At 58.7% G+C, this 14264-nt stretch overlaps 1 protein-coding gene across 1 annotated transcript in view; it reads left to right on the top strand.

Annotated features, from left to right (window-relative positions):
* LOC144948237 (protein phosphatase 1 regulatory subunit 12C-like) overlaps window positions 1–14264 on the top strand; it is a 98969-nt gene that overhangs the window by 63606 nt on the left and 21099 nt on the right. The window contains exons 8-10 of the mRNA XM_078877660.1: window positions 822–926; window positions 3019–3057; window positions 10199–10249. Of these exons, the coding sequence (XP_078733786.1) occupies window positions 822–926; window positions 3019–3057; window positions 10199–10249 (195 nt within the window). The remainder of the gene's footprint in view (window positions 1–821; window positions 927–3018; window positions 3058–10198; window positions 10250–14264) is intronic.

The raw sequence follows: 14264 nt of genomic DNA, 5'->3' as shown, positions 1-14264 counted from the left end.
ACACAGAGACCCACAAACTCACCACACAGAGACCCACAGAATCACCACACAGAGACCCACAGACTCACCACACAGAGACCCACAAACTCACCACACAGAGACTCACAGACTCACCACACAGAGACCCACAGACTCATCACACAGAGACCCACAGACTCACCACACAGAGACCCACAGACTCACCACACAGAGACCCACAGACTCACCACACAGAGACCCACAGACTCACCACACAGAGACCCACAGAATCACCACACAGAGACCCACAGACTCACCACACAGAGACCCACAAACTCACCACACAGAGACCCACAGACTCACCACACAGAGACCCACAGAATCACCACACAGAGACCCACAGACTCACCACACAGAGACCCACAAACTCACCACACAGAGACCCACAGACTCACCACACAGAGACCCACAGACTCATCACACAGAGACCCACAGACTCACCACACAGAGACCCACAGAATCACCACACAGAGACCCACAGACTCACCACACAGAGACCCACAAACTCACCACACAGAGACCCACAGACTCACCACACAGAGACCCACAGACTCACCACACAGAGACCCACAGACTCACCACACAGAGACCCACAGACTCACCACACAGAGACCCACAGACTCACCACACAGAGACCCACAGACTCACCACACAGAGACCCACAGACTCACCACACAGAGACCCACAGACTCACCACACAGAGACCCACAGACTCACCACACAGAGACCCACAGACTCACCACACAGAGACCCACAGACTCACCACACAGAGACCCCCCCCCCCCCCGTGCCCCCCCCCGCAGCTGTTTGAAGAGCAACTGGAGGAGAGTCGCCGTCTGAAGGAGAAGCTGGTGCAGGTGCACGCGGAGCTGAGCCTCAGCCAATCACAGCTCGAGAGGGTCTCTCAGGTGGGGGCTACGGGGGGCTGAGCCTCGGCCAATCACAGCTCGAGAGGGTCTCTCAGGTGGGGGCTACGGGGGGCTGAGCCTCAGCCAATCACAGCTCGAGAGGGTCTCTCAGGTGGGGGCTACGCGGAGCTGAGCCTCAGCCAATCACAGCTCGAGAGGGTCTCTCAGGTGGGGTCTACGGGGGGCTGAGCCTCAGCCAATCACAGCTCGAGAGGGTCTCTCAGGTGGGGGCTACGGGGGGCTGAGCCTCAGCCAATCACAGCTCGAGAGGGTCTCTCAGGTGGGGGCTACGGGGGGCTGAGCCACAGCCAATCACAGCTCGAGAGGGTCTCTCAGGTGGGGGCTACGGGGGGCTGAGCCACAGCCAATCACAGCTCGAGAGGGTCTCTCAGGTGGGGGCTACGGGGGGCTGAGCCTCAGCCAATCACAGCTCGAGAGGGTCTCTCAGGTGGGGGCTACGGGGGGCTGAGCCTCAGCCAATCACAGCTCGAGAGGGTCTCTCAGGTGGGGGCTACGGGGGGCTGAGCCACAGCCAATCACAGCTCGAGAGGGTCTCTCAGGTGGGGGCTACGGGGGGCTGAGCCTCAGCCAATCACAGCTCGAGAGGGTCTCTCAGGTGGGGGCTACGGGGGGCTGAGCCTCAGCCAATCACAGCTCGAGAGGGTCTCTCAGGTGGGGGCTACGGGGGGCTGAGCCACAGCCAATCACAGCTCGAGAGGGTCTCTCAGGTGGGGGCTACGGGGGGCTGAGCCTCAGCCAATCACAGCTCGAGAGGGTCTCTCAGGTGGGGGCTACGGGGGGCTGAGCCACAGCCAATCACAGCTCGAGAGGGTCTCTCAGGTGGGGGCTACGGGGGAGGGGGTTGCTGAGCCTCAGCCAATCACAGCTCGAGAGGGTCTCTCAGGTGGGGGCTACGGGGGGCTGAGCCTCAGCCAATCACAGCTCGAGAGGGTCTCTCAGGTGGGGGCTACGGGGGGCTGAGCCACAGCCAATCACAGCTCGAGAGGGTCTCTCAGGTGGGGGCTACGGGGGGCTGAGCCTCAGCCAATCACAGCTCGAGAGGGTCTCTCAGGTGGGGGCTACGGGGGGCTGAGCCACAGCCAATCACAGCTCGAGAGGGTCTCTCAGGTGGGGGCTACGGGGGGCTGAGCCACAGCCAATCACAGCTCGAGAGGGTCTCTCAGGTGGGGGCTACGGGGGGCTGAGCCTCAGCCAATCACAGCTCGAGAGGGTCTCTCAGGTGGGGGCTACGGGGGGCTGAGCCACAGCCAATCACAGCTCGAGAGGGTCTCTCAGGTGGGGGCTACGGGGGGGGGGGGGTTGCTGAGCCTCAGCCAATCACAGCTCGAGAGGGTCTCTCAGGTGGGGGCTACGGGGGGCTGAGCCTCAGCCAATCACAGCTCGAGAGGGTCTCTCAGGTGGGGGCTACGGGGGGGGGGGGGTTGCTGAGCCTCAGCCAATCACAGCTCGAGAGGGTCTCTCAGGTGGGGGCTACGGGGGGCTGAGCCTCAGCCAATCACAGCTCGAGAGGGTCTCTCAGGTGGGGGCTTCGGGGGGCTGAGCCTCAGCCAATCACAGCTCGAGAGGGTCTCTCAGGTGGGGGCTACGGGGGGCTGAGCCACAGCCAATCACAGCTCGAGAGGGTCTCTCAGGTGGGGGCTACGGGGGGGGGTTGCTAAGGGGGGGTTGCTAAGGGCGGGTTGCTAAGGGCGGGTTGCTAAGGGCGGGTTGCTAAGGGGGGGTTGCTAAGGGGGGGTTGCTAAGTGGGGGTTGAGGGTGTGTCTAAGGTGTTGCTAAGGGGGCTATAGGGGGCTTTGTCAAGGAGGGGGTTGGTTGGGATAAGGGGGAGGGGCTAAGGCGGGGGGTGGTGATTGGCTAAGGAGTGGGTGGGGGGGCTAAGGGTGGGGGGGGGGGTACGGGGGGGTGTTGTCTGTGACGTCACGCGGCCGACGTTGTTGCGGTGACGATGCGGTCATGTGGCAACGTCGTGGTGACGTCATTGTGACGTTGTAATGACGTGTGGTGACGTCATGACGACGTCGTGATGACGTTGTAATGACGTCATGGTGGTGACGATGTTTTTGTCTCGCAGAGGCCAAACCGCTCGACGCTTTTGGAAGCGGAGAAAAGGGTGAGTCCTGTAGGCCGTTACCGTGGTGACCGTCGTTACCATCATCATCACCACCACCATCATCACCACCACCATCACCACCATCACCACCATCACCATCATCACCACCATCACCCTCACCACCACTACACCATCATCACCACCATCACCACCACCACCACCACATCACCACCATCACCACCACCACCACCACATCACCACCATCACCATCATCACCACCAGCACCCTCACCACCACCACACCATCACCACCATCACCTACCATCACCACCACCACCACCATCATCACCATCACCGCTACCACCACCATCACCATCACCACCATCACCACCATCACCACCATCATCACCATCACCACCATCACCACCACCATCACCACCACCACCACCATCATCACCATCACCACCATCACCATCACCATCACCATCACCACCATCATCACCATCACCACCATCACCACCACCATCACCATCACCACCACCATCACCATCATCACCACCATCACCACCACCATCACCATCACCACCATCATCACCATCACCACCATCACCACCACCACCACCACCATCACCACCACCATCACCACCACCATCACCACCACCATCACCACCACCATCACCATCACCACCATCACCACCACCATCACCACCATCACCACCACCGTCACCATCACCACCATCACCACCATCACCATCACCAAACCATACCACCATCAACAATCATAACGCCGCCATCCACCACCAACACCATCACCAACCACACCACCTACCCACCTTATCAACACCATCACCACCACCACCACCTCACCACCATCACCACCATCACCACACCACCACCATCCATCACCACCATCACCACACCACCACCATCACCACAACCACCACCATCAACACCATCACCACGTACCACCACCATCACCATCACCACCATCACCACCAACATCACCATCACCATCACCACCATCACCACCATCACCACCACCACCATCACCACCACCATCACCACCACCATCACCACCATCACCATCACCACCATCACCACCATCACCACCACACCACCATCACCACCATCACCACCATCATCACCATCACCACACCACCATCACCACCATCACCACCCACCACATCACCACCACCACCACCACCACCACCATCATCACCATCACCACACCACCACCATCACCATCACCCACCATCACCACCATCACCACCATCACCATCACCACCATCATCACCACCACCATCACCACCACCACCACCATCACCACCATCATCACCACCACCACCACCACCATCACCACCATCACCACCACCACCACCATCACCACCATCACCACACCACCACCACCATCACCACACCACCACCATCACCACCATCACCACCCACCATCACCACCATCACCACCATCACCACCACCATCACCATCACCACCACACCACCATCACCACCACCACCATCACCACCATCATCACCCACCACCACCACCACCATCACCACCATCACCACCACACCACCATCACCATCACCACCACCACCATCACCATCACCACCATCACACCATCACACCACCACCACCACCACCATCACCACCATCACACCACCACCATCACCACCATCACCACACCACATCACCACCACCACCACCTCACCATCACCACCATCACCACCATCACCATCACCACCTCATCACCATCACCACCACACACCATCACCACCATCATCCACCATCACCACCATCATCACCATCACCACCATCACCCCATCATCACCATCACCACCATCATCACCATCACCACCATCACCACCATCACCACCATCACCACCATCACCATCACCACCATCACCACCATCACCACCACCACCATCACACCATCACCACCATCACCACACCATCACCACCATCACCACCATCCCATCACACCATCACCATCATCACCCACCATCACCACCATCACCACCATCACCACACCACCACCACCACCATCACCATCACCACACCACCATCACACCACCATCACCACCATCACCATCACACCATCACCACCATCATCACCACCATCACCACCATCACCACCATCACCACCACCATCACCACCATCACCACCACCACCATCACCACCATCACCACCACCACCATCATCACCATCACCACCACCACCATCACCACCATCACCACCACCACCATCCACCACCACCATCACCATCACCACCATCACCACCATCACCACCATCACTACCATCATCATCACCACACCTCCAACACCACCATCACCACCATCACCATCACCACCACACCCATCACCACCATCACCACCACCATCACACCATCACCACCACCACCATCACCATCACCACCACCACCATCATCATCACCACCACCATCACACACCATCATCATCACCACCATCATCACCATCACCACCACCATCACCATCACCACCATCACCACCATCACCACATCACCATCACCACATCCCACCATCACCACCACCACCACCATCACCACCACCACCATCACACCATCACCACCATCACCACCATCACCACCACCACCATCACCATCACCACCATCACCACATCACCATCACCACCACCACCATCACACCTCACCATCACCACCACCATCACCACCATCACATCACCACCATCACACACCATCACCACCATCACCACCATCACCATCACCACCACCACCATCACCACCATCACCACCACACCACCATCACCACCATCACCACACCACCATCACCACCACCATCACCACCACACCACACCACCATCACCACCACCACCTCAGCATCACACCACCACCACCATCACCACCATCACCATCACCACCATCACCACCATCACCATCACCACCATCACCACCATCACTACCATCATCACCATCACCTCCACACCACCATCACCACCATCACCACACCACCATCACCACCATCACCATCACCACCATCACCACCATCACCACCACCACCATCATCACACCACCACCATCACCACCATCACCATCACCACCATCACACCCACCACCATCATCATCATCACCACCATCACCATCACCACCATCATCATCACCATCACCACCACCACCATCATCATCACCACCACCATCACACCATCACCATCCATCCACCATCACCACCATCACCACCAACACCATCACCACCATCACCACATCACCACCATCACCATCACCACCATCACCACCACCATCACCACCACCACCATCACCACCATCAGCATCACCACCACCACCACCACCATCACACCATCACCACCATCACCACCATCACCACCATCACCCACCACCACCATCATCATCCACCACCACCATCACACCATCACCACCATCACCACCATCACCACCACCACCATCACCACCATCACCATCACCACCATCACCATCACCACCATCACCACCACCACCATCACCATCACCACCATCACCATCACCACCATCACCCATCACACCACCACCATCACCACCACCACCACCACCATCACCACCACTCACCATCCACCCACCACCCATCACCACCATCACCACCATCACCATCACCACCATCACCACCACACCATCACCACCATCACCATCACCACCATCATCACCATCACCACCACCACCATCACCACCATCACCACCATCACCACCATCACCACCACCACCACCACCACCATCACACCATCACCACCACCACCATCACCATCACCACATCACCACCTATCACCACCATCACCATCACACCATCACCACCACCATCACCACCATCACCACCATCAACATCCACCATCATCACCACCACCACTCACCACCATCACCACCATCAGCATCACCATCACCACCACCACCACCATCACCACCACCACCATCACCACCATCACCACACACCACCACCACCCACCATCACCACCATCACCACCTCACCACCATCACCACCATCACCACCACCACCACCACCATCACCACCATCACATCACCACCACCATCACCACCACCACCATCACCATCACCACCATCACCACCACCACCACCACCATCACATCACCACCATCACCATCACCACCATCACCACCACCACCATCACCACCATCACCACCATCACCATCACCACCACCACCATCACCACATCCACCATCACCACCACCACCATCACCACCATCACCATCCACCACCACACACCACCATCAACCACCATCACCATCACCACCATCACCACCTCACCACCACCACCATCACCACCATCACCATCACCACCACACCCACCATCCACCACCCATCACCACCATCACACCATCACCATCACCACCATCACCCACCATCACCACACCACCATCACCCACCATCACCACCATCACCACCATCACCATCCACCACCACCACCATCCAACCACCATCCACCACCATCACCATCACCACCATCACCACCATCACCACCATCACCACCACCATCACCACCATCACCATCACCACCATCACCACCCATCACCCATCACCACCACCATCACACCCTCACCACCACCACCATCACCACCATCCACCATCACCACCCATCACCACCACCCACCACCATCACCACCACCACCACCACCATCACCACCATCACCATCACCACCATCACCACCACCACCATCACCACCATCACCACCACCACCATCACCACCACCACCACCATCACCATCACCACCATCACCACCATCACCATCACCACCATCACCACCATCACCATCACCACCATCACCACCATCACCATCACCACCACCACCCATCACCACCATCACCATCACCACCACCATCACCACCATCACCACCACCACCACCATCACCACCATCACCAACATCACCACCTCCACCATCACCACCATCACCACCATCACCATCACCACCAACACCATCACCACCATCACCACCATCACCCATCACCACCACCACCATCACCACCATCACCACCATCACCACCATCACCACCACCACCACCATCACCACCATCACCACCATCACCATCACCACCACCACCATCACCACCATCACCACCATCACCACCACACCATCACCACCACCACCACCATCACCTCACCATCACCACCATCACACCACCATCACCACCACCATAACCACCATTACCACACTCACCACCATCACCACCATCACCACCATCACCACCCATCACCACACCATCCCATCACCACACCACCATCACCACCACCACCATCACCACCACCACCATCACCATCACCACCATCACCACCATCACCACCATCACCACCATCACCATCACCACCCACCACCATCACCACCATCACCCACCATCACCACCACCATCACCACCATCACCACCATCACCATCACCACCACCACCACCACCACCATCACCACCACCATCACCACCATCACCATCACACCATCACCATCACCACCATCACCATCACCCACCATCACCACCATCACCACCATCACCATCACCACCACCACCATCACCACCCATCACCACCATCACCACCACCATCACCACCATCACCACCATCACCATCACCACCACCACCACCACACCACCCACCATCATCACCCACCATCACCACCATCACCATCACCACCATCACCATCATCACCATCACCACCACCACCACCACCACCACACACCACCATCACCACCATCACCATCACCACCATCACCATCACTCACCACACCATCACCACCATCACCACCATCACCATCACCACCATCACCACCATCACCACCATCACCATCACCACCATCACCACCATCACCCATCACCATCACCACCACCACCATCACCACCATCACCACCATCACCACCCACCATCACCATCACCACCACCACCACCATCACCACCATCACCACCATCACCACCATCACCATCACCACCACCACTATCACCACCATTACCACCATCACCACCATCACCACCACCACCATCACCACCATCATCACCATCACCACCATCACCATTCACCACCATCACCACCACCATCACCACCACCACCATCACCACCACCACCATCACCATCACCACCATCACCACCATCACCACCATCACCACCATCACCATCACCACCACCACCATCACCACCATCACCACCATCACCACCACCATCACCACCATCACCACCATCACCATCACCACCACCACCACCCACCATCACCACCACCATCACCACCATCACCATCACCACCATCCACCATCACCACCATCACCATCACCCACCATCACCACATCACCACCATCACCATCACCACCACCACCATCACCACCATCACCACCATCACCACCACCATCACCACCATCACCACCATCACCATCACCACCACCACCCACCACCACCATCACCACCACCACCAACACCACCATCACCACCAACCACCATCACCATCATCACCATCACCACCACCACCACCACCACATCAACCACCACCATCACCACCATCACCATCACCACCATCACCATCACCACCATCACCATCACCACCCATCACCACCATCACCATCACCACCATCACCACCATCACCACCATCACCATCACCACCATCACACCACCATCACCACCATCACCATTCACCACCACCACCATCCCCATCACCACCATTACACCATCACCACCATCACCACATCACCACCATACCACCATCACCACCATCACCATCACCACCATCACCACCACCACCACCATCACCACCACCACCATCACCACCATCACCATCACCACCATCACCACCATCACCACCATCACCACCATCACCATCATCACCACCATCACCACCATCACCACCATCACCACCATCACCACCACCACCACCACCATCACCACCACCATCACCACCATCACCACCATCACCATCACCACCATCACCACCATCACCACCATCACCACCACCACCACCACCACCACCACCATCACCACCACCATCACCACCATCACCACCATCACCACCATCACCACCACCACCACCACCATCACCACCACCATCACCACCATCACCACCATCACCATCACCACCATCACCACCATCACCACCACCACCACCACCATCACCACCACCATCACCACCATCACCACCATCACCATCACCACCATCACCACCATCACCTGGCTCTAACCACCCCTCCCCTCCCCCCCAGGAGACGAGAGCTCTGGAGAGGAAACGGTCGGAGATGGAGGAGGACCTCAAGGTAGCGTGGTCACACGTGTGTGTCACGTGTGTGTCACTGTGTGTGTGTGTCACGTGTGTGTGTGTGTCACGTGTGTGTGTGTCACTGTGTGTGTGTGTGTGTCACTGTGTGTGTGTGTGTGTCACTGTGTGTGTGTGTGTCACTGTGTGTGTGTGTGTCACTGTGTGTGTGTGTGTCACTGTGTGTGTGTGTCACTGTGTGTGTGTCACTGTGTGTGTGTGTGTCACTGTGTGTGTGTGTGTCACTGTGTGTGTGTCACACGTGTGTGTCACGTGTGTGTGTCACTGTGTGTGTGTGTCACTGTGTGTGTGTGTGTGTATGTGTGTGTGTGTGTGTCACACGTGTGTGTCTGTGTGTGTGTGTGTATGTCACTGTGTGTGTGTGTGTCACGTGTGTGTGTCTGTGTGTGTGTGTATGTGTGTGTATGTCACTGTGTGTGTGTGTGTCACTGTGTGTGTGTGTCACTGTGTGTGTGTGTCACTGTGTGTGTGTGTCACTGTGTGTGTGTGTGTATGTGTGTGTCAGTGTGTGTGTCACTGTGTGTGTGTGTGTCACTGTGTGTGTGTCACTGTGTGTGTGTGTGTGTCACTGTGTGTGTGTGTGTGTGTCACTGTGTGTGTGTGTGTGTCACGTGTGTGTGTGTGTCACTGTGTGTGTGTGTGTGTCGCTGTGTGTGTATGTCACTGTGTGTGTGTGTGTCACACGTGTGTGTGTGTATGTGTGTGTGTGTCACGTGTGTGTATGTCACTGTGTGTGTGTGTGTCACTGTGTGTGTGTGTGTGTCACTGTGTGTGTGTGTGTGTCACTGTGTGTCTGTGTGTGTCACTGTGTGTGTGTGTGTCGCTGTGTGTGTGTGTGTGTCACTGTGTGTGTGTGTGTCGCTGTGTGTGTGTGTGTGTGTGTGTCTGTGTGTGTGTATGTGTGTGTGTGTGTCACATGTGTGTGTGTGTGTCTGTGTGTGTGTATGTGTGTGTGTCTGTGTGTGTGTCACACGTGTGTGTGTATGTGTGTGTGTCACACGTGTGTGTGTATGTGTGTGTGTGTGTCACTGTGTGTGTGTGTGTGTATGTCACACGTGTGTGTGTATGTATGTGTGTGTGTCACACGTGTGTGTGTCACACGTGTGTGTGTGTATGTATGTGTGTGTGTCATTTTGTGTGTGTGTCACGTGTGTATGTCACACGTGTGTGTGTGTATGTGTGTGTGTGTCACGTGTGTGTATGTCACTGTGTGTGTGTGTGTCACTGTGTGTGTGTATGTATGTGTGTGTGTCATTTTGTGTGTGTGTCACGTGTGTATGTCACACGTGTGTGTGTGTATGTATGTGTGTGTGTCATTTTGTGTGTGTGTCACGTGTGTATGTCACATGTGTGTGTGTATGTGTGTGTGTGTGAATGGGCTGTTCACTCACTCACGCATCTCTATCCTCCCACGTCCTCCCACCCCCTCCTCGCTCTCTATCCGCTCTCTCACGTGAACACTTCCACCAACCACCCCCCCACCACTACCACCCACTACCACCCAACCACCACCACCACCACCCCCCACTACCAACACCACTACCACCCCCCACCACCACTACCACTACCACCACCCCACTACCACCACCACTACCACCCCTCCACCCCCCCACCACCACCACCACCCCTCCACCCCCCCCCCACTACCACACACCACCACCACCACCCCACTACCACCGCTCCCCCCCCCCACCACCACCCACCACTACCACTACCACCACCACCACCACCCCACCACCACTACCACCCCTCCACCCCCCCACCACCACCACTCCTCCACCCCCCCCCCCACTACCACCCACCACCACCACCACCCCACTACCACCCCTCCACCCCCCCACCAACACCACCACCACCACTACCACCACCACCCCACCACCACTACCACCCCTCCACCCCCCCCCCACTACCACCACCACCACCCACCACCCTCCCACCACCCCCCCCCCCCCCACCACCACCACCACCCCCCCCCCCCCCCACCACCACCACCACCCCCAGCTGCTGCAGCAGCGACGTGAGCGCCTCTCGTCTGAGAGCTGGGCCCTGAGACGCCTCGTCCAGCGGCTGCTGGGCCCCCTCCCCACTACAGCACCCCCCCCCTTCACTACAGCATCCCCCCCTCCACTACAGCACCCCCCCCTCCACTACAGCACCCCCCCCCTCCACTACAGCACCCCCCCCCTCCACTACACCACCCCCCCCCACTACAACACCCCCCCCCACTACAGCACCACCCCCCCACTACAGCACCCCCCCCCCACTACAGCACCACCCCCACACTACAGCACCCCCCCCCACTACAGCACCCCCCCCCCCACTACAGTACCCCCCCCCCACTACAGCACCCCCCCCCCCCCCACTGGCTATAACAGAAAGTGATCATGTTTGCCCGGAGGGGGGGGGGCCTCCATAAATCACCACACGGGGCATTGATGGGGGCGGCTGTAGTGGGCGGGTGCTGTAGTGAGGGGGGTGGTGTAGTGAGGTGGGTGGTGTAGTGAGGGGGGGTGGTGTAGTGAGGGGGGTGGTGTAGTGAGGGGGGTGGTGTAGTGAGGGGGGGTGGTGTAGTGAGGGGGGTGGTGTAGTGAGGGGGGTGGTGTAGTGAGGGGGGGGTGGTGTAGTGAGGGGGGGTGGTGTAGTGAGGGGGGTGGTGTAGTGAGGGGGGGTGGTGTAGTGAGGGGGGGTGGTGTAGTGAGGGGGGGTGGTGTAGTGAGGGGGGGGTGGTGTTGTGAGGGGGGTGGTTTAGTGAGGGGGGTGTTGTAGTGAGGGGGGGTGGTGTAGTGAGTGGAGGGGTGGTGTAGTGAGGGGGGTGGTGTAGTGAGGGGGGGGTGGTGTAGTGAGGGGTGGTGGTGTAGTAAGGGGGGGGTGTAGTGAGGGGGGGTGGTGTAGTGAGGGGGGGGGGGTGTAGTGAGGGGGGGGTGGTGTAGTGAGGGGGGTGGTGTAGTGAGAGGGGGGTGGTTTAGTGAGGGGGGTGGTGTAGTGAGGGGGGTGGTGTAGTGAGGGGGGGGGGTGGTGTAGTGAGGGGGGGTGGTGTAGTAAGGGGGGGGTGTAGTGAGGGGGGGTGGTGTAGTGAGGCGGGGGGGGTGTAGTGAGGGGGGGGGTGGTGTAGTGAGGGGGGTGGTGTAGTGAGAGGGAGGTGGTGTAGTGAGGGGGGGTGGTGTAGTGAGGGGGGGGTGTAGTGAAGGGGGGTGGTGTAGTGAGGGGGGGTGGTGTAGTGAGGGGAGGGGTGGTGTAGTGAGGGGGGTGGTGTAGTGAGGGGGGTGGTGTAGTGAGGGGGGGGTGGTGTAGTGAGGGGGGGGTGGTGTAGTGAGCGGGTGGTGTAGTGAGGGGGGTGGTGTAGTGAGGGGGGGTGGTGTAGTGGGGGGGTGGTGTAGTGAGGGGGGGGGGTGTAGTGAGGGGGGGTGGTGTAGTGAGGGGGGGGGGTGTAGTGGGGGGGGGGTGGTGTAGTGAGGGGGGTGGTGTAGTGAGGGGGGGGTGGTGTAGTGAGGGGGGGTGGTGTAGTGAGGGGGGGTGGTGTAGTGAGGGGGGGTGGTGTAGTGAGGGGGTGGTGTAGTGAGGGGGGTGGTGTAGTGAGGGGGGGTGGTGTAGTGAGGGGGTGGTGTAGTGAGGGGGGTGGTGTAGTGGGGGGGGGTGGTGTAGTGAGGGGGGTGGTGTAGTGAGGGGGGTGGTGTAGTGAGGGGGGTGGTGTAGTGAGGGGGGTGATGTAGTGAGGGGGGTGATGTAGTGAGGGGGGTGGTGTAGTGAGGGGGGTGGTGTAGTGAGGGGGGTGGTGTAGTTAGGGGGGGGGTGTAGTGAGGGGGGGGGTGTAGTGAGGGGGGGGTGTAGTGAGGGGGTGTAGTGAGGGGGGTGGTGTAGTGAGGGGGGGGTGGTTTAGTGAGGGGGGGTGGTGTAGTGAGGGGGGGGGGTGTAGTGAGGGGGGGTGGTGTAGTGAGGGGGGGTGGTGTAGTGAGTTGGGGGTGGTTTAGTGAGGGGGGGTGGTGTAGTGAGGGGGG

Source organism: Lampetra fluviatilis, chromosome 48 (assembly GCF_964198595.1).
Source record: "Lampetra fluviatilis chromosome 48, kcLamFluv1.1, whole genome shotgun sequence".
Classification (NCBI taxonomy): Eukaryota; Metazoa; Chordata; class Hyperoartia; order Petromyzontiformes; family Petromyzontidae; genus Lampetra; species Lampetra fluviatilis.
The sequence above is the reverse complement of the archived record's forward strand: the minus strand, read 5'-3'. Positions and strand labels throughout refer to the sequence as shown.